This window comes from Typopeltis vanoorti, chromosome 13 (assembly GCF_054136105.1).
Source record: "Typopeltis vanoorti isolate ZY-2024b chromosome 13, IOZ_Tvanoo_1.0, whole genome shotgun sequence".
NCBI lineage: Eukaryota > Metazoa > Arthropoda > Arachnida > Uropygi > Thelyphonidae > Typopeltis > Typopeltis vanoorti.
This window is the reverse complement of record NC_143561.1, coordinates 78,235,029-78,258,366: the sequence shown is the minus strand read 5'-3', so window position 1 is coordinate 78,258,366 and position 23,338 is coordinate 78,235,029. Positions and strand designations below refer to the sequence as shown.

At 35.8% G+C, this 23,338-nt stretch overlaps 1 protein-coding gene across 2 annotated transcripts in view; it reads right to left on the bottom strand.

Moving 5' to 3' along the window:
* The window catches only part of LOC150100304 (F-box/WD repeat-containing protein 8-like), a 223,815-nt gene that overhangs the window by 68,808 nt on the left and 131,669 nt on the right, over positions 1 to 23,338 (bottom strand). For both annotated transcript variants that reach the window (XR_016549296.1, XM_090403239.1), the window contains exon 9: positions 8,868 to 9,041. Coding sequence is in view for 1 of the 2 variants with exons in the window: in XM_090403239.1 (XP_090259365.1) it covers positions 8,868 to 9,041 (174 nt within the window). In the remaining variant the exon portion in view is untranslated. The remainder of the gene's footprint in view (positions 1 to 8,867; positions 9,042 to 23,338) is intronic.

Sequence of the window (23,338 nt, the reverse complement as noted above, 5' to 3'; positions counted from 1 at the left end):
ATTGAATCCAGGGATTTATAATTGGTGGATAGAGAGATGAAGTTTTGTGGGCATATTGCTAAGGTGGCCAAGATATCCTATAGGATTATTTGTTACTGGAGAATACACTAAGAAGGAAGTTATCATTTATCTTTATAAGGTGCAATATGGGCACATCTGGATTACTGTCTCAGATCTGTTCAGCTGGGTTTCTTGATGATGAAAAGGTAGAGGAGAGGCAAGTGGTCAAGATGGTGAGTGGTCTGTGGAATGCTCTCTCTCTCTCTATGATGACAGATTGAGGATTTTGTTGACTATCCCACTAGCATTAAGAACCTGGAGAACTATATTTAGCAACATGTGATCACACTCCTAATAATCACATCTAGGTTGCTTGTACACACATTCATGGTCCCAAAACATTCTATAACTATAGAATTACACGTATGCCATAGTAAATAACTTTTTTTTTATGTAAATATTTCGTCTTATGTCGCATAAGACATCATCAGTACAACGATTGAACAACATTAGGAACTGAATTCAAATAAACAGTAGAGAGCAATTGCTTAAGTTAGAATTCCTGTACATATACAATAACGTGTTCATGGATTAAACATAATGGGCTGAAATTAAAACTAATTAAATTAAATTAAAATATAACAGATAAATTTATTTAATAGAGGATAACAATTTCCTAAACTTTTGGATTAGTGAGACAGTTGTTTTGATTAAGATTAAGTCTACGAAGTAAGGCTTCAGCACTTTCTTTATATAAACATTCATGTTTATATATGGATCTATGTAGCAGTTTAGCATTTTGCCACTGGATCCTGTGGTTAAAGTTTTCAATTCCATATTGTGCAAGGCTAGATTTGTGAGGTTTGATAAGACAGATGTGGTCTTGATGTTCAAAGATATGCTTATTTATAGATCTTCCTTTTGTCCATAGTAAGACAAGTTACACAAACATGGTACTTCATATATGCCAGATAGCATCAAAGGTAGCAAGTTATAAATTTGGTTGATGGGTATATAGGTAGCAATGAATTGATATTTTTTCATAATATTTGGCACACATTCAGAGATACCTTTAAAATATGGTATAGGATTAGTGTGGGCTTCTTTTACCTGGGTTGATTTGTAGGAGAGTGGTTAATTAATTTTTTGGGTTATTATCATCATCATCATCATCAAATTTCTGCCATGTACCCTCAAGGGGTGTACAGGATATGAGAGCACTACATGAAAAAAATTACATCATTACTAACTTCCTATCTACAATTTTCCTCCAAATCAGTCTGTTACTTGTCAAGATGCCAACATTATTAGATCTTATATTTCTATTGTCTAAGGCACTTTGTACCGTATCAATCCACCTATATCTTGGTCTTCCTCTGGGTCGTTTTCCTACCAACCTGGCACAGAACACTTGCTTTGCTAATCTTTCCTCGCCCATTCTATTTAAGTGACCATACAACCTGAGATTAGCTCTGCTAACACATTCCTGGATGCTGACAATGTAAAGTTCTTTCCTAATATCCTCGTTTTTAATATGATATTGCCATTGATGCCATCTGTTCATGCCTATAATCTTTCTCAGGACTCTCTTATCTGCGGTCTCTAGTCTTTGGTCAAGTGTTTTACTTCTAAACAGCTCTCAGATCCATAAGTTAAAACTGGTTTCAACACTGTCTTGTATACAGCTAATTTAATGTTCCGACTAATTTCTCTCTAATTCCATATGAATTTATTCAATTGATTTCCCACCATACCAGCTTTACTGATTCTGTTGTCTATTTCTATATTTAATTTACCATCTTCAGTAAAAATCGTGCCTAAGTAGCTGAAATGTTTTACTTGTTCCACAGGTTCTCCATTCACAACACAGTTGACATTTTCAATGATTCTGCCTATTTTCATTGTCTTTGTCTTTTTATTGCTGACCTTCATACCATATCTATTACAACAGCTATTCAATTTAGTCAGAGAATCTTGAAGACTTGTAGCGGATTTATTTAGAAGTATAACATCATCTGCATAAAGCAAAGAGCTGACATTAACATCTCCAATTTTGATATCATGTTTAATACCACCTTCCTTCATAATGTGATCCATATAGATCACAAATAACTTAGGGGATAATGTACATCCTTGTCTCACACCAGATTTAACATTAAACCATCTTCCTGTACTTCCTTCAATTTTAACTGCTAACTTACAACTGAAATAAAGACTAAGTATTGCTTGATATAATGCCCCAATGATACCATATAACTGCAGCATATTGAATAGCTTCTCTCTTGGCATCTTGTCATATGCCTTTTCCAAATCGACAAAACTTAAATACAGATCTTTGTTATATTCCCATGCTTTCTCGACTATTTGTCGTAAAGTGAAGATCTGATCCTGACAGCCTCTATTTGGCCTGATTCCAGCTTGTTCTTCACCAAGCTTTTCTTCTACAATTCTTCTCAACCGTTTCTCAAGTATACTTGCATAATCTTGCCAGGAACACTCAGTAGGAAATACCTCTGTAATTCTCACATTCAGTTTTATTTCCATTTTTATATATGGGTACTATGAGAGCTCTACTCCAATCATCGGGAATTCGTCCCTCTGACTAGGCTTTCTGAACTATGCAGTGCAACCACTGTAAGATTCTTATACCACCATACTTCAGCATTTCTGGTCGAATATCATCTACTCCTGCTGCCTTTCCACATTTCAAGCCTTTGATGGCTTTTTCTACTTCAAGTATGGATATGTATTCCTGACTGCATGCATGGTCAGTGTTTTTTACCACTGTGCTGTCATCACTGCTTGTTTTATTTAACAGTTTTTCAAAGTAATTACTCCATACCTCAATGATATCTTTTTCTCCCATTTTCACGTCACCTTTATCATCTCTAACTCCTTTCACAGCACTCTTTCCTCCATTCCTAAGCTTCTTCAACAACCTCAAGAATATTTTGCCACCTTCTTGATATTTGTTTTCTATATTCTTGCCAAAGTCCTCCCATGACTTTTGTTTAGCTAGTTTTACACAGTGTTTAGCATTCTTGCATTTGTCTCTATATTCTCTAAGAGCACAAGCTGACTTATTTGACAGGAACTTTTGATATTCTTTCTACTTTTCCTTCACTGCCTCTTTAACTTCCTGTGTCCACCAAGGAGTTCTGATTTTTTTATCCTTGCAGACAACCTCACCACATGCCTCTCTGGCAGAATCAATCAATGTTTTCTTCAGAGTTTGCCACTGAATCTCCAAGATTTGATTCCTGTTCTCAAACTCTTTCATTTTTTCTTCAATAATCTTTGTGTATTTTAGTCTACAGTTCACATCTGAGAGCTGCTCAACTTTTATTTGCTTTAAAACTTTTCTTACATGTTATTCTTTTCAATATGAAATTCAATTTTATCCTGCTCAAGACTAAATAGTGATCACTTCCGATTTCAAATCCTCTGTACACTCTGGTGTCCTGCACCAGGGAGAAAACATCACCATCAACAATAACATAGTCAATGAGACTTTTCTTATTCCTTGCCTCTTCTCTCGATGTGAATTTGTGCATATTTTCATTTTTATGTTGGAACATGGTGTTAGTAATAACCAGTCCATGTCCTGAGAAGAAATCCAACAGGTATTTGCCATTATTATTAGCTTTGCTCTTTTCTCCAAATTTTCCCAAAATATTTTTGTATGTCTGACAATCATTTCCTACTCTGCTATTTAGATCCCCAACAAGGATCAACTTTTCCTTTTTCATTGTGTCAGTTGCTTTTTCTAAAGCCTCAAAAAATTTCTCCACTTCTACCTTAGTAGAACCTTCTGTGGGACCATGGGCACAAATAAGTCTCATTGTCCAGTTCCATATTCTCATATTTGCCCACATTACTCTACTTGAGACTGACTGCCATTCAAGAAGATTAGCCTCATATTTTGTGTTGAATACTATGGCTACTCCTTCTTTTCCTTGATTGTCATTTCCTGAATATAACATTTTGTATTTATTGCTCAGAAAGATCTCACCAGTTTTGGTCTTTTTTGTTTCAGTCACCCCTATTATGTCGATCTGGTACTTATCTAATTTCTCAGTAGCTCCATTTCTTTGCCATTCAGGCTTCTTACATTGATAGTACCGATCTTTAACTCTGGTGATGTTGAGTTGGGGTTTGTTTTCAGATTTTTTTCAGTAGCTGACTTTTCACTGTTTGCTCTGGTTCCCTGGCGAAAACAACGGGGGCCTTGTTTAACCGGGCGATGCCCCAGCCGGCATGAAATTTTGTCATGTTGCACCATCATTTTTTATTTTTGTTTAACCAATAAGAATACAATTTGGTCGGCTAAATCCCAAATTGCCAGCCCATCCTCGTTCGTTCAGTATCCAAGTAGATACCCAACAGGGTGCACCACGAGAAGGTGAGGATTGGACATTAGGTCAGAAGCCTTGGTCGGTTCTCCGCATTCCTTTAAAGGCTATGCGGAGGTCTCCTCTCAGTTATACAGCTTTGATCCTTAAACACCCCTGTTTTGGGTTATTATTGTATCCATTTAGTAAGGCTGTTTCTTTGACAATTTCCAATTGTTGTTTTTTTTTTAGATTGTTCAGAAGAACAAATCTTGTGTGTTCTGGATGCACAAGATTTTATGATGCCATATTTTTGATATGGCATCATAAAATGATTGGCCTGGTTGGTCGAGTGGTTAGCGTATATGCTCTCCAGCCAAGAGGCTGCGGGTTCGAATCCCGCATAGGCATGGATGTTTGTGATTGTCTTCCAACTTCATACATTCATTCACCCAAGTATAGATACACTCTCCCAATATGGATTGGGTCACCATGGGAGTAGTAGAACCAAAAGCCTCCTGCAATAGGAGAGGCCTTCACCCTGCAGTGGGTAGAAAAATAGGCTAGTCATCATCATCATCATTTTTGAGACGGATAGTGAGCTGATGTATTTTGGATAATAATGACACGAAAAAGTTGGTTTTCAGTAGACAGAAGTGGAAATGGATCCATCTTGCTTATGCTGAATGTGTACATCAAGAAAGAAAATACCTTTTGATGATTCTTTTTCTAGTGTGAACTTGATATGAGGACGTAGGGTGCTGAATTTTTGTACAAATGAGTAAAGTTCTGGTTCTGTGTGACTCCAAACTGCAAAGATGTCATCAATGTACTGTAGCAAGAATTTATTAACTTTAATTTAATTAGTTTTAATTTCAGCACATTAGGTTTAATCTATGAACATGCAACTGTATACTGTTCAATCATTGTACTGATGATGTTTTGTGAGACATAAGACGAAATATTTACATAATAAAAAAAGCTATTAACTGTGGCATACGTGTTATTCTATAGTTATGGATACTCCGCAGGTTTCACTATATATCTTCTTCTTTTCAGCCATTTTCTTTCCACTGCTGAACAAAGGCCTCCTCCAGTTCCTTCCACTTTTCTCTGTTCTTGGCAATGGTTGACCTTTCGCTAACAAAATTTAACAAGTCATCACTTCACCTTCTTTTAGGACATCCTCGGCCTCGTTTCCCTTCTTTTGGAATCCAGTTCGTTAGTATGGTGGTCCATCGCTCATCTTCTCTTCTAGATAGATGTCCGGCCCATTTCCATTTTAGTCGCTTATGGTGGAGAATGATGTCAAGTGATGCGAGTCTGGCTTCTTATCCAGGTGTTTTGCTTCTTATCTTCTAATGTAATGTCTAGTAACCTCTCCATTTTTCTTTGAGTTGTTAGTTTATTTGCCAGTGCTTTTGTTAGTGACCAAGTTTCACAACCATGTGAGATGACTGGAAGTATACACTGGTTAAACATCTTCCTTTTTTTTTTAAAAAAAAAGTGGGACATCATTGTTTTGAATTTTTCAATCACTATATATATATAGTGATTGAAATATATATATATATATATAGTGATTGAAATATATATATATATATATAGTGATTGAAATATATATATATATATATATATATATATATATATAGTGATTGAAATATATATATATATATATATATATAGTGATTGAAATATATATATATATATATATAAAGAAAAACATTCTAGTTTCTCTTACTTTGCACTTCTGACTCTCTTTGAACAATATTTTCTCAAGGTACCTAACTCCAGATCCATTCAAATGCAAAGCACCTTATATAAATCCTTCCATCCATCAAACTCACTCACATATCTACAAACTCTGTGCCATTCCTCCTTTTGCAACAAGAGAGAAATTAGTCGGAACACTAAATTAGCTGTATACAAGACAGTGTTCAAACCAGTTTTAACTTATGGATCTGAGAGCTGGGTCAGAAGTAAAACACTTGACCAAAGACTAGAGACTTCAGATATGAGAGTCCTGAGAAAGATTATAGGCGTGAACAGATGGCATCAATGGCAGTATCATATTAAAAACGAGGATATTAGGAAAGAACTTGACATTGTCAGCATCCAGGAATGCGTTAGCAGAGCTAATCTCAGGTGGTATGGTCACTTAAACAGAATGGGCGAGGAAAGATTAGCAAAACAAGTGTTCTCTGCCAGGTTGCAGGAAAATGACTCAGAGGAAGACCAAGATATATGTGGATTGATATGGTACAAAGTGCCTTAGACGATAGAAATATAAGATCTGATAATGTTGGAGTCTTGACAAGTAAGAGACTGATTTGGAGTAAAATTGTAAATAGGAAGTTAGTAATGATGTAAATTTTTCATGTAGTACTATCATATCCTGTACACCCCTTGAAGGTTCATGGCAGGAAATTGATGATGATGATGAGTTATATATTTTCAGAAATTTTCAAATTACACAAAAAGACATACATATAAATGTCTTTTGTGTAATTGTGAAAATTTTTACAAAATTTTAAATTGGAATTAAAAAAATGAAACTGTACTATTGCCAGTTGGAGAGTGGATGGACTGTTCATCTACAAAACAGAATAACTGACAATACTCTCCAGTTATCCAATGCTCTGGATCTTTAGATAACTAGTTTGGAATACTTAACAGGGATGTCACCTTAACAGCATAATGGAAGAACTTCCATTATGCTGTTAAGGTGACATCCCTTCTTGGCAATTCAGATCATAATCTTGCCGAAGTTTCATCTTTAGTGGAACTCTCTCCCCTCAATCATTTACAATCTATGATCAGATTACCATTCTCCAGAGGCTTCATTCCTTCCTCTAAGAATTAAAAACAATTCTTTTAAGAATGCCAATAATATGCAAATAAAATAACATCATTTACCTCAACTGAAAATTTAAAGTGTTAATACATGTATAAACAGTAAGAAAATAGCAACCATAGAAATACTAAATATCCAAGTCATGGTCTTGCAAAGTGTACCAGGACAGTATAGAGAGAGACTGCATACAGCTAGTAATTTTAAGCAAAAACTCCAGCTTTATTCACAGCCTACAATGATGCCTGCAAACCTGCAAGACAGTCATTAAAAGACCTAACTTTGAAAGAGCTAAACATAGAAAACTCATCTCGTATACCAATGGCAGTCATACCTTGTAGTTCTTTGCAAAATCTGTTAACTTGACTCCGACTTCTCTCTTTCTCCTCACAATGCCTGTATTGTGACATTACCTAAAGATAAAACTGATCTTCTGGCATCATTATTCTCATGCTATGCTTTACAGATGACTAAGGTAAATTACCTCCATCTTTAGCTGGAATATTTCATCACACACCTCCCCGTGGTCAGAAGAATCTTGATCAAGCTGGACACCAATAAAGGCTTCTACTTCTGATGGTATCCTACTAACTGTGCTAAAGAAATGTATTCCTGAACTAACACTTGTCCTTTATCATCTCTACACACTATTATATTTAACTAGCATCCATCTATATAGCATGAAAGCAAGACTATATACAATATATTCAAAAAAGAAATAGGGATCTACTATTAAACTATCAACCTACTGCTCTCACTACAGTGCTGTCCAAAGTAACAAACAAAAGATCATCAACAGTCAACATCTTTAACAGCTGGATAACTGTTAACTAATCCGTGACCACCAATACGGATTCTGCCTGTCAAGATCCACAGCAGATAGCCTTGCTTACATCACTCACCTTGGGATAGGTGACTTGGAAAAGTTTGGAGAAACTATACTGCTTTATTCAATATTTCCAAAGGATTTGGATAGGATTAGGCATCGAGGGCTTCTCAGCAAACTGCCATATTAAAGTTTGACTTACACCTTTTCGAACTGGATTATTAAATTTATCTCAGGACATTTACTGCATGTAACAGAGAAGAGGTTTCTCTCTTCAGATTTTCATCTTAATGTACATGTTCCATAGTGCTCTGTTATTTCACCTGCACACCCTCTTCTTCACATATAGATAATCTTCTCTCACTAACCTCAAACCACTATCCACAGTTTTGCTGATGTTACAAGTTAGTCTTTTTTTTAATCCTCTAAAGATCTTAGTTTGTCTTCCCTTACTTTTGATCATGCTCAGCTGAACAGTCAAGCAAACTCACACTTATTTCTAGCCTTTCCTGCACAAACACATCACTTACATAGCATCACCCTTGGCTTCCAAAAAACTTGGCATCCCAACCTGGAATACTGCTGCTGCTCTCATATTTCAGGTAGTGCACCAAAAACATTCCTAGAAATTCTTCAAGATGCCCAGAAGAGGCACTGGTTATGGACATATCTTTTAACTTGATCTGGGACCTCTGATTTCTAAAAAAAGAAATATTAATTATGCAAATATAAAATGGCAAAAATTCAAGAAAAAAAACTGATCTCAAAACAAGTTTATTACCAATGAAAATTTTTTTTAATTTAATTTGAAAATATCCTACAAAAAATATCTGAACAGTGCTAATAATACAAAACAAACCTAGAATGCATTTCCCATAATTTAGCTTCTGTGCGTAAATCGAAGACACAGATGACACCATCCTCTCCTCCTGATACAATATGATACTCACTCATCTGTACTTGAGAAACACCAAAAGCATGGGCACTAATATTAATTTCAGCACGAAGTGTTCGTAAATCATATATACGAATCCTGGAATTAACCAATTAAAACCATTACTACAATAGCAGAGATGTTAAAAATAAGACATCTGGATTACGTTGCCTGTGTAATTTGTGCATTTATAATTTTTATTCAAATATATATAATTTAAATATATAACATGTTAAAAGCACTTCCTGCTGGCAATACATATAAATTAATTTTGTTAATTTCAAAAAAATTTCAGCAAGTGGTGAATACATGAAGCATAATTATATAGCATTTTTTTAATCAACTGCCACTCCGCCATTTTCGTTTTGTGATTGGTTCAATTTTTTAAAAAGATGCCTTGGAGTGGATCTGTTTCAAGAGCACTTTTTATTTTTTAAATACAAAAAGGCATCTTACCACAAACTGCCCATAGCATAAACATAAAAGTTTGTTAGCTGCGAGTTACATAAATAGCAAATTGAATTATTAGACATATGAAGAGCCAAAGGCTTCAATTCGGCGACATATAACTTGTTTAAGTTAAGGGATATATATCCCATATCGTTTCTTAGCCGAATAAGAAACTCAAAGTTGTTAGCAAATTGAAACAAATGAATCCAACCCATAGTACCAAAATTTGTATAAGAATAAGTTTGTGCAAGTTTGCTTATTTGAAACTTAAAATTTAGTGAATGAACTCTCTAATGCACTCAAATAAGCACACACATTCACAAACTTACTGTTGTAAACATTTTGATACTATTGTTTGGATTAATTTGTTTTAATTTTCTATTTATAAAAGTATCACTTCAACAGATATCTTGGACTGCTTTTGAAAAGGAACGAGTGCAATAGTCTTTACTGTGCTTGTTTGATCTCTCTCTCTCTCTCTCTCTCTCTCTCTCTCTGTCTGTCTGTCTGTCTGTCTGAGATCAAACCAACATCTGACTAAATGGCATAAGAGTGATGAATCAAGCCTATTATCAGAAAGGGAGTCAAGTCCTTATCCATCAAACTGCTGCTCATTACTTTCAGGAATAACGAGAACTCCATCAGTAACCAAGTTTTCACTACCCCAGCTAACATTAATCAATTATCAACAGCCTACTACTGATCAAAATCAATGGTCAACTTGCTTATGGAATTCATTGCTAGGTGTCAGAGAAAGATTTGTAGAAATTCAACTGCTTTTTCTGATGAGGATATTTCTTGAATCATCTGATATAGGAACTTTTGAACAAGGCAGAAGATCACTTCTCATCATATCATGTTTTTGATGCTATTGGCAACTGTTTGACTATTTTCTTCTCTGAATGTTCAATGTCACTGCTCACAGGATTGCTTTTTTATTATTAATATTATTATTTCTAATATTATTATTCAAGACTTCCAATGGAGTAATAAGAATAACTGTGGGAGGCCATCTTAGAATACAGTATTGTACTATTCCTTAAAGATGTTCACTGTCTGCACTTTTACAATCGTATCAAGGCAATGCATTCCATGGTCCAGCCTTCTTCCATGCAAAAGGCCACTCTTCTCACCTTTTTGGTCACCACTTACTGTCGCAACTTCCAGGGATGGTCCCCTTCTCTTTGTTGCTTCCCCTTATTCTACTATACAAAAAAATCTTTCTACTGTCAAATCCATGACGTCCAGCTAAATTTGGATATGATTCTGTAACACCAATTGAATAAACATGGATAAGAAGTGCAATTTGGTCTCACTATTTCATCCACCACAGTGGTAGGGAGGTTAAAGGTTGTAATCATATCGCTCTTTCATCTTCTATCCACCAAATTTTATAACAAAAATGTTATCCTTTTTTTTATCCTCCTCTGTCCATTCTTCAAGGTTACTTCATCCTCTTCAAATTCTGGTGACCAGATATGAGCATAGTAAAAAAAAATGTGGTCTGATCAGGCTTATACAATGGAACAGATATCACTACTCTGCTGGTCATCATCCTTTTTAGTACCATGGCAATTCACTGGGTTGTCACTTTGCAATAACGAGAACTCCTAAATATGTCTCCTAAACTTCAAATTTCTATTGACCATCACTCCAAGACTCCTTGCCTCCTGTAACTTTGTCCAGAATAGTTCTACCAATGGGGGGGGGGGGGGGTGCACAACTTCAAAACAGTGGATCACAAATTTCAAGACTTTACATTTAGTGCAGTAAACTGATATCTCCATTCATTTGTCCACCTGTTCAGCTTATTCAAATCCGCTTAGACTAAACCATCAGTATTACTATTAACAATTATTCCAAGCTTACCATCATCTGCAAATGAATATCTCCCTTCAATCCAGTAACAGTATCAATTCATGTGTAATCCCACCTGCGACCTTTCTTTTCCCTGATACCTCCCCCCACATACACTCTCGGATATTTACCAGACATTCAGTTTACAGGAATGCTGGGCTTCTGACATAATGTCCAATCCTCACCTTTTCATGGTGCAATCCATGAGTATATATCTACATGAATATAGAATGAATGAGAATGGGCTGGAAATTTAGGATTTAGCGATCAAATTGTATTCTTACCAGCTTAATCCAACATAAATTTGGATATGATACAACACGACAGAATTTCAGTCGTGTTGTGTCATATCCAAATACTCAGATTTGCAGCATCAACAAATGAAGCATCAATGGAAAAGAAATCAACTAGCAGAAGAATTGGATAATACACTATATTGACATGGGTGTTTCCAAAACACAGAAGACAAAAGCAGGAGAGATTCTTCTAAGAAAGATATTATTATTATTTAGTAACCTCCATGGAGTCAACAGACTCATTGTGGGAGGCCCACTCAAACAGCAACATGTCCATCATAATGAGCTTCGAAGTTATTCACACTACCTGCACTCACATCATGCTGCATTCCACTCACTAACAATTCTCCATGTAAAAAATCTACTTCTAAAAAATCCCTTCTTCACCACATCTTTATACAACTTCCTGGGAAGGCCTCATGTTCTTCTCATCTTAACAGCCACTCTTTTTATAATTTCTTCTGTATTAATCTAATAGAATCCCTTAACTAACTTGGAGATCTCTATCAGGGTGCCACAGGATAAGCTGATATTTAAGTTGCAGCACATGGGTCTGGATGTCAGATTGGTCAACTGGATTCAGGATTGGCTGTCTGATAGGTATCAGAGAGTTGTGTATGGTGGAGCAGTTTCAAGGAGACAGAGGGTTACAAGTGGGATCCCACAGGGCTCAGTACTAGGACCTATATTGTTTAACCTTTATATCAATTACATTGCCAGTGGATTGCAAGGGAATATTCAGTTGTTTGCAGATGATGCGAAGCTGAGAAGGATTATTAGGTAATAGTGCAGATGTGGCAGCCCTGCAAGAGGATTTGAATAAGCTAGATAGATGGGCAAATGAATGTGGTTGTCAGTTTAATGCAGCAAAATGTAAGGTCTTGAGGTTTGGGAAACATCGATGGGATGCTGCATACTCTATGGGAGGAGTTATACTGGAGGAAGTAGGAGAGACAAGCGATCTGGGGTTGATGATTGATAGAAACCTGAAATTTAGAGGACATATTGCAAAGGTTGTGAAGATACTCAGAGGATTGCTGCAATAATGAGAAGGACACTGACCTGCAGAGATAAAATGGTTATCATTCCGTTATATAAGACTCTGATCAGACCACACTTAGACTATTGTTCTCAGATTTGGTCCCCAGGATTTGAAGGGGATAAATTAACTGTGGAAATGGTACAAAGACAGATGACAAAGATGGTTTCAGGATTGTAAAATTTTGGTTATGAGGACTGGCTGAGGGAATGTGGACTGCAGAGTTTGGTGGATAGAAGAAGGAGAGGTGATATTTAATGAGACTTTTAAACTGTTGAGAGGTGGTTACAGGGCTGACACTAGGGAGTTCTTTCGCTTGGTTGAACAGCAGGAAGGAGTGATGACAAGAGGCCATCCCTGGAAGTTACGAAAGGAAACTGTGAGCAAGAGGGTGAGGAGCAGTTTCTTTGCATGGAGGATGGTTGAACCGTGGAATGCATTGCCTGATGGAGTGGTGAGAGCGAGAACGGTCAATGAGTTTAAGGAGTGGTATGATAGACTTTGTGTTTCTTAGGGGGGGGGGCCCTCCCCTCGATGAGTCTTGACAGACTTTATGTTCTTAGGAACGACCTCCCACGATGAGTCTTTTGACTCCATGGAGGCCTGAATAATAATAATAATAATCATACATACTCTTTATCTCCTATCCACCAATCTCTATAATCCACATTCTCTCAAAGACTCTTCATAGCCAACACTCCAGAGTCCTGATATCATTATTGGTTATTCATCTTTGAACCCTTTCTAGAGACCAAATCTGGGCACAATAGTCCATATGTTGTTGTCTGACCAATGCCTTATATAGAGGCACCACTATCTCCTTATTCCTACATGTCAATGTACTTTTTATCATAGCAGCTATACGATGTGCAGTTTTTGCAACATGCAATGTGCCCTTGAAACTTTAGTCCACTGTTCCACCATCACTCCAACATTCCAAATCTCATTCATTTCCTGAGGTACAGTTCCACCAATGCAGTATGTAGCCTTATATCTCTGTATCCCAAAGTGTAACACCTTACATTTATTAACATTAAAACTGCAATCCCACTCATCACAAGCTACAAGTCTTGTGGAAAGTTTTTTCACTTGGTTATACTATAAATTAAAGATGCCTAGAAATTATATTCTCGGTTTCATCCATTATCCAAGCAAACAAAGTTTGAGTGTGTACAAACAGGTGTAAGCAAACAGAGTTTGTGCATGAAGTCACTTCATGCCCGGGCTACTTGTATATAGAAAGTAATGACATGACAAGTAGCCCAGTCGTGAAGTGACTACATGTGCAAACTCTGCTTACACTTGGATAATGGATGAAACTAAGAATATAATTCCTCCGCATCCTTAATGTATAGTATAACCAAGTGAGAAAACTTTCAACATCTATCTCGAATCTCGAAGTAGTCAAAAGGTGTCACACCTTATTACTAAAATACTCTGGTGTGACACCTTTTGACTACTTGTATATGGAAATATGACTTGCATTGCTTCATGGTATCACTTCTGGATCTGACTCCCATTGATGTGTTTTTCTGCTGAAGTGGTTGCTTTACCTGAGATATGAGCAGCTTTGTTCAGTGGTAGGGTGGGCCTGCCATTGTGTAGAGCCACCACTGAGCGTTCTTCTCTGTGGTCAAGTGAGCCTGTCACTGAGTGGAACTACTGCTGAGTTAAATGATCCTTCTGATCACTCATGTTTGGATAATCTGAGGGATCACATGAGTTTTTGGATAGGTATTCATACACTTAAATATACCTCAACCAGTCTGGGTAGTGACCTTTCCCATAATTCATAGCATTATACATATCTGTAAGAATATGTGCATTGCATTATAGGATACAAAGGCAATTGATGTGAAGTCATTAGCCTCTGTATGCAAGTAGCCCAGTCGTGAAGTGACTTCACACAAAAACTTTGTTTGATTACACTTGGATAATGGATGAAACCAAGAATGTAATTTCTTGACATCTTTAATTTAAAGTTAAAAGTCTATTCAAATCTTACTGTAGAGAATTAACATCAGCAGTACTCCTGATAATTCTTCCTAATTTTGCATCATCAGCAAATATTTGAAGATCCCAGTCAATCCACATGAAATATCATTAACAAACAAGTTAAACAGTAGGGACCAAAGAACAGAACCACTGGTCACCTTTATTTTCTGAGACATGGCTCCATCATACACAACTTGCTGGTATCATTCAGAGAGTAAATCTCCAATCCATCTAACCAACATACTATCTATTCCTATCCTTTGCAGCTTATACACCAACTTATCATGTGGTAATCTGTCAAATGCTTTTGCAAATTCCAAGAATATCACTGTACATGATTCTCCCTTATTCACCACATTTGTCACCTTATCATAAAACATAAGCAGATTGCTAAAACAAGATTTGACCTTCACAAATCCATGCTGACCGTTATAGAGAATCTTATGTTCATCGACCCAATCCTGTATTCTCTTTCTAACCCATTTTTCAATACTTTAATCACAACTGCAGATATACAGACCAGTCTATAATTGGAAACTTCTGTTCTCGAGCCATGCTTGTGGAGAGGTATTATTTTGCCTCCTTTCCACTCAATAGGAACCTTCCCCACTATAAGATTTCCATTAAATAAACAGGACAAAGGCATGGATAACTTTTTTGCACATGCTTTAAAAATATGTGGTGATATGTCATCCATTCCCACAACCTTATTAACATCTAACCTGAGCAACACTTGATATACCTCCGATTCTTTCACCTTTAATTCTCCTAATTCTTGTCTCCCTTCTGCATGTGGCACAACATCATTCACACCACTACGATATACACTGATGAAGTGTGCATTAAATAATTCCACTATATCATTTGCTAGTTACTCTGCTACCATAATTATCCATCAGCATCAACCTGCATAATTATTTTTCCTCTTGCTTGCCACATAGCAGAAAAATTCCCTTGGATTAGCTTTGACCTGACTGGCCAATCTCCTCTCATATTCTACTTTTTTCATTCTTAACCATACTTGTTGCTTTTGTGGCCTGCACTTTATATTCCTCATGCATCTGTTCACTGCAAACTGTCATGTACTTCCTCCATAACAACTGCTTTTGTAACACTGTTTGCTTGATTTCACCATTTATCCACCTCACTCCTACTCTATTTATTTGCTTTACTCTTAGTATGCAGTTATGCATTGCTTGTGTTAGATACTGCCTTATCATTTCCTATGCACTGTCAACATCTTTTCAACACAATTCATTAACCCAATATACTGATGCTCGTTGACTACGGCGCTTCTGATAATCACCCACCTTATAGTTACACATATGAACCTTCTTGAAAACAACTTTTTCCTGTTTGACTACCTTCCAAACCAATACCTCATGATCACTTTCACCCACAGGTGGCAGTGTCGATATCTCATTCACAACCACATCCTGTGTGGATATCATCAAATCTAATACTAATAAACCTTGTGTTGCTTCCATCACATGCTGCTTTGGATAGTTATCCTGCAGAAACTCAAAACAAATTCACTTTCCTTGTTACTATACACTATCTCTTCTTTCCAATCCACATTAATATAATTAAAATCTCCCATAATTGGGATCATCTTCCTTTTACTTGCCCAACTAATTTGTCTAAACATTTTACAATCAATATACTCTCTCTATATACATTCACTAGCCTATAACAGCATCTTATTAGATATACTATTCTACTGATCTCAACTTCACACCAGCTTCAAAATCTTCACACATACTACTGTTTTCCACTTCAACTCTTGAAGGACACAATTCCTCTGCTACAATTACCCCCCCCCCCCCCACCTCTCTTCATTTGCCTATCCTTTTGGAAAATTTTATATTTCACCATTTCAAGTCCTCATTAAAGATGTAAAAAAATAAAGTGCACAAGACATGTTTTACATTTGGTACAATAAAACGAATATCAAATGCTTTGCATTTGATATTTGTTTTTTTGCCTGTTCCTTCCTTTTTGCATAAAAGGAAGGAACAGCCATCAGAATTAGTGGTAGTGGTGGGCACAAACGACTTGAATAATGAGTCAAAGAATGTGGAAATGGATTTGAAGATGTTGTTGCAGAAAGTGAATGATAATAGTGTTATTAGGAAAGTAGTTAGTTTGTTGCCCAGATATAGAAGTTGAGTTTGCCCAGAGAAGGAGAGCAATGATACTGAATAACAAGATGGCTGAATTGTGCGAGGCAGAGAGTGTTCATTTGTGAATGTATGGAATGAATTCGAAGGGAAGTTAGAATGATTCAAAGCTGATGAATGCATTTGAATGGGTTTGGTCATTTGGAGCGATTGTTGTTTAATAAGAATACACAGAGTTCATATGAAATTAATACCACTATTAATTTCATATGAGAGAAGCTAAGAAGCAAACCAAGTTTCACTTATGCTAATTATCTTTGGGCATACTGATTCAATCAAATGCTACAAACTCAGCCCTTCTATTTCCGATACTCCATACATTAGTTATACAAGCATAACAATTCTCCGCTCTTTGAAGCTATCTCATCAACACAACAACTTTTTACTCTCTCTGTTATAGTGCACTTCTCTCTTCGTCCAGACCACCCCCATTTCCATGATCCTGACTCTGATTTTCATTTATATTCTTATTATCCCATCCCTACCATTTTGCACTGCATCACTTTGCTCTGCTATAATCCCTTCCTCACCTTTGTGTTCACCCTCTTCCCATCCTTCCACGATCTGCTTCTCAACTTCTCTCTGACTCTAAGTGGTATTAATTTCGTATGAACTCTGTGTACTCATTAAACAACAATCACTCCAAATGACCAACACCAAACCCATTCAAATGCATTCATCAGCTTTGAGTCATTCTAATGAATTCATTCCATACATTCACAAATGAACACTCTCTGCCTCAATTCAGCCATCTTGTTATTCAGTATCACTGCTCTCCTTCTCAATTCACTACTTTCATATCTGGGCAACAAACTAACCACTTTCCCAATAACACTATTATATTTCACTTCCTGATCCATTTGTACATTTCTTGACTCACCATTCAAGTTATTTGTACCTACCACTACCACTAATTCTGACAACCGTTCATTCCTTCTATGCAAAGCATTGATATTCGTTTTATTGTATCACCTGTAAAATATGTCTTGTGCACTTTATTTTTTTACTACACCTTTAATGATTGCATCACCATATAAAGCAACCCTATCATCTTTAGATACTTGCTTCTTATTAATTTCCTTGTCATTTACATTAATTATGCTCTTCTTGAAACATTTAATTTCCTCCTCAATACACATAACTTGACTCCTCATTTTCAGTAACTCTTGCCTAAGCTCTTCCATGTCACTTTTATTATTATTATCACAAGTACTTCCATCCATTTTCTGATTACTACTGGTAACTGTTCTCATTTTTGGAACATCCTAGCCTTTCATTGCACTTCTCACATACTATAATATGTTTCTTTTTTTTATCATTCAATTGAACACTTCATGAATCTTTAACGTTTTTGGACACATACATAAAACAATTGTTGCATCTTATCCACTGCAAAAATCCAGAGAAAAAACTGGATCTCCAAGTTAAGACCTTCCATGCTGCTGGTGTATGCTTCTTTGCTGCCAGTTTTATGATGTTACTAGCACTTCCATGTTAATCAAGATAACAACTGAAGCAAACACTCTTAAAACCACAATACCATAGTACAATGATTATATCTAGTTTGGCTACCATACAAATATACACAATATAATTTAGGGAGAAAAAACACACTTTTCACTGTGTATTTGAACACTGTTCAAATACACAGCTACTTCTCATCACAACACTAGCACCAATATACAAGATGTTATATTCAAGCAACAATGACCAAGGTAAAGAAGAGATAGCTATAGTATTCAACAATAAATACAAGAATAATCTTCTTGAATATCAGGCAATATCAAGTAGAGTAACATGGGTAATATCAGAATGAATAATTGAACAATGAGGCTTCATTGTGCCTATGCTCCCAGAGAAGGTTCTACTAAGGAAGACATGAAGGAATTTTTCAAGGCATTAGAGAAGGTAGCTGATGCAAAGAAAAATGTGATCCTTGCTGGAGATCTAAGAATAGGAAATGATTATTAGACATATAGAAATGTTTGGGAAAATTTGGAGAAAAGAGCAAAGCTAATAATAATGGAGAACAATAATAATAATAAACAAGAACTTATTGGATTTCTGTTCAGGATATGGACTAGTCATTACTAACATCATGTTCCAACATAAAGATGTAAAAAATTCACATAGAGAGAAGATAAGAAAAGTCTCTGACTATTCTATTTGTCCACAAATATAGTCAATACTTTTGTCTCGCTGAAAAGAACATTGACATGTTATTCAATGTTAATAAAATTCACACTGAGGAAACACATATTCACATTCAATAAATTCAATTAATTTAATTTAATAAATATACATAATCCTATCTATCTATGTTCACTGGGCATCTACAGATGCTGTATGGTCACTGATGCTCGGTGATGTGCCACACCAAGCCTCACCATGTAGTGTCCTTTTGTTTGCTTTTCTGGAGGCCTCAACTCTCTCTCTCTCTCTCTGAAGATCAGTCACTCCACACACACACACACACACACCATCCATCCATCCATCCATCTCATTGATGGTCTACCCCTTCCTCTTTTTCCAGGAACTTTACATAAAGCAATTTATTTAAAGTCCCCCATTCCATCCTTTCAATGTGTCCAAAATATTTTAACTTTCTTCTGTCAATATCCTTAAAGTTCTACTGATCTTTTCTAACACCCATTCATTTGCATGTCTTTCAGTATGATATCCTCAACAGCCTTCTGTAACACCACATCTCAAAAGCAGATATCTGTTTCTTATCTGCCTTCTTTAGGTTCCAAGTCTCACATCCATAAGTCACTGTTGGAAAAACAACTGCATCCAAAATCCTCAACTTTGTTCCCATGGAGATAGATCCCTCCTTCTAGATTTTAGACAGGTCTCTGACTGTTGTTTTAGCCATTCCTAATCTTCTTCTGATGTCTTCTGAACAACAATTCTTCACATTAATAATGGATCACAGGTACTCAAACTTGCTGACTTCCTCAATTCTTTCTCCATTAAGGTACACTTGTTTCTCAAGAATTTCTCTGTTTGTATTTCCTTTGAGAACCATAATCTTTGTCTTGCTAGGATTGAGTTGAAGTCCTCTATTATTACTGATCTTGTTAACTTTGTTAAGAATTAGTCCTAGTTCTTCCATGTCATTACAAAGAAGTACTGTATCATCAGCATACCTCAGATTACATTAATCTACCTCCTATTCTAATTCCTGTCCTGAGCTCATCAAATGCTTCACACATGATGTCCACAGCATATATACAAAACAAGTGAGAAGAAAGTAAACATCCTTGCCTAACTCCTTTTCCAGGATTGACTGATTAACTTGAAGCCAGTCAGTCAATCTAACACCTGTTCTTACTGTGGCTTCTTGTTCCCTGTATATGTTGGCTATCATCCTGATAGTGTGTTGAGGAAAAACCCATTCTTTTCATTACTTCCAACAGTTTCACATGCTCAACACAATCAAAAGCTTTAGAGTAGTCTAAGAAACACATTACCAGAGGGAGTCTGAATTTTTTATATTTTTCTATGATCTGTCTAAGGCAAAGGATCTGATCTCTGGTGCCCTTACCTTTCTTAAAACCTGCTTATTCTTCAGGCATCTCAGCCTCAACTTTGGCCTCAATCCTATTTAGCATGATCTTCAATAAAATTTTGCTTGTATGAGACATTAAACTAATATTTCTATAGTTCTTGCATACTTTCATATCACCTTTCTTATGTGGTGGTATGAAAACCGACTTCTTCCAGTCTCTAGGTCATGATCCTGTCTCCAATATCCTTGTGATCAATCTATGAAACACTCTTATCCCTCCATCCCCTGTGGCCTTAATTAACTCTGCTGGGATTTCATCTGCACCTAGGGTCTTAGTGCTATTAAGCTGCTTAACTGCTCTTTCAACTTTATGCCTGAGTAGAGGAGGTTCCAAATCAAAATTTTCCTGGTGAGAGGGCTTCACATTTTCTTTATCCACTGTGCTGTACAATTTCTCACAGTATTCTTTCCTTCTGTTTTTGATTTCCAACTCTTCTGTTAGTAATACTCTATTCCTGTCTTTGATGACATTCAATTCGGGCTTAAACTTGTGCTTTAAGTCACAAACTAAATAAAACATCCTTTTATAATTGTGCCTCGTCATCTGGAACTCTATCTCTTCGCATTTATTAGTATAGAACTTTTCATTGTCCTGCTTGATGGCTCTTCTGACTTCTCTATGTAATCTCTTATATTCTTCAGTCCCTGTGTCTCTTTGTTTTTCTAACTGCCTTCTTTTGATTAGTTCCCATGTTGAATCTGATAACCATGGGTCTTCTTATTGGACCAAGATACTTCTTTGCTGTATCCTGTATTATCACCTTGACTCCTTCCCAAAGCATTTTTGGTGAGTTCTCCTCACTGATCTCCACAAAATCATCCAACCGAGTTGATGTTTCTTCTGTGAATCCACTAGGAATTACTCTAGCATCCAATCTAGTGGGATATGCCTGACCTGGAAGTTTTTGGAGTCTTAGTCTTACTTTGGCTCTTACTAGCTGCACATCAGAGATGCTCATCTTCCACCACTGGAGAGCCAGAATGTAATCAATCTGGTGCATTGACATATCAATGTTAGATATCCAAGTATAGGTCTGTTGTGGATGTTTCTGGAAGCAGGCATTGGTAATAACTAATCTGTTAGCATGGGCAAATTCCAACAGTCCAACAGTAATTCAATGTTAATAAAATAATTAAAATTGAATCATTTTATCTAATTATTACTTTATTTGTAATATTTGAATAAAACAATATAATTATGCTTTCAGCATAAGAGTGTACAAAAGATCTGAAACAGGAAATGATCATTTAGTTTTGAGCAAGATAAAACTGAATATCATAATGAAAAGAAAAGTGTGTAAGAAAGTTTTAAAAAGGATCTGAGCTTAGCAGAGGTGAACTCTAGATTCAAATACACAAATATTATTCAAGAAAAAATGAAAACATTGACTGATTCAGCCAAAGAAACAGGTGGTGAGATTGTCTACAAAGATAGAAAAATCAGAACTCCATTGTGGACTCAGGAATTTAAAAAGGCAATCAAGAAAAGAAGCAAGTATATCAAGAGTTCTTAGCAAGTAAGTCACTTGTGATCTGAGAGAATACAGAGAAAAGAAAGTGAAGTGACATGTAAGCAAAAGTCATGGAAAGACTTTGGTAAGAATACAGAAAATAAATATCAGGGAGGTGGCAAAATATCCTGGAGGCTACTGAAAAAAAAAAAAAAGGGGGTTAGAAATGGAAGAAGAATGCTGTAAAAGTAATCAGGGATGATATTAACTAAGATAAAAATATTTTAGATATCTGTAAACTTTGAAAGACTGCTAAATGAAACAACGACAGCACAGTCCTAGAAAACATTTGAGAGAAATGCAATCAGAGAATTTATCAATAACTGAAGTAAGAAAAGCCATGAAAAACTGAAATATAGAAAAGCAGGTTGAACAGATGATATTCAACCAGAAATATTTAAAATAAAAGGCTAATAGTAATGAGAATATCTCTTCAAAAATTGACAGAAAAACTGAATTGCTTACTGTTTTTTTGTTCATTTAAGTAGATTAAGGACTAAAAAAAGAAAACATCATATAAAAAGACTTGTAATTTTTGTGAAATAATTATAATGAAATGATAAATTTTTTTTACTACATGAGATATATAATGGCATTGCATTCATGACTGAAGTGAAGTGAAACCTTAGTGTTGATACTCTGGGCTCAGAGGCTGGTTTGTAAAATATGATGTGGTTTTATTTTGTGCTGTAAAATGTGATTTGTATTTTTTTCACTTTTTTGTAGTGCGCATGTTTATTTAATTCTTCATTTTTTGTTGTGTGTTTCATTTGTTTTGTATGTTGTCAGGTTAGCTTTCAATGGATGCAAGCCCTAGGTGTGTTTGTTTCTAGGTGTGCATATTACTATTCCTTTGTCTGAATGATTTGGTATTTCTTAATCTGTTTTTTGTGGTCTTCAAAAAGATCTTTACAACCTGAATACAATTTACCAATTGCTATAAAAAAACTGATGAACCCATTCTTTCTTTGGTGTACATTTTTTTAAACTGAAATTCAGTAAGATCTCCAGCATAGGTGATCATCCAAAAATTTTAAAATAATCACATTCATTCTTAATTATGCCATAAAAATTATATAATGTTATCTCACATTCACAATATTTGCTGTCTTCTTGAAATTTCTCTACTCTTGAAGCCAAAGCCATTTCATTAAACAATATGCATAAAACTCGGTTTGCAAATGGCTACCATTAATTAAATGATGTTTCATTAGTGGAAATGAAACGTGATATTATAATAAATAGACAACATGATCTGCTAGTCAAGTAATACAGTTCAAGTGTGTGAAAGCTAAGGTTTTGCTTCACAACAGTAATGCTAGTAGCAAGGCTTATACGTCGGGCATACATAACTGGTAATTAGCTTACGGAATTAACAACGCATATAAAGGATATTAATTAAAGACATCTTTAATGAATAACTTCAATATTTCGGCAACGTCACGTTGGCATCTTCAGGAACATAAAAATATGGTATGTCCATGTAACAGTAATGGA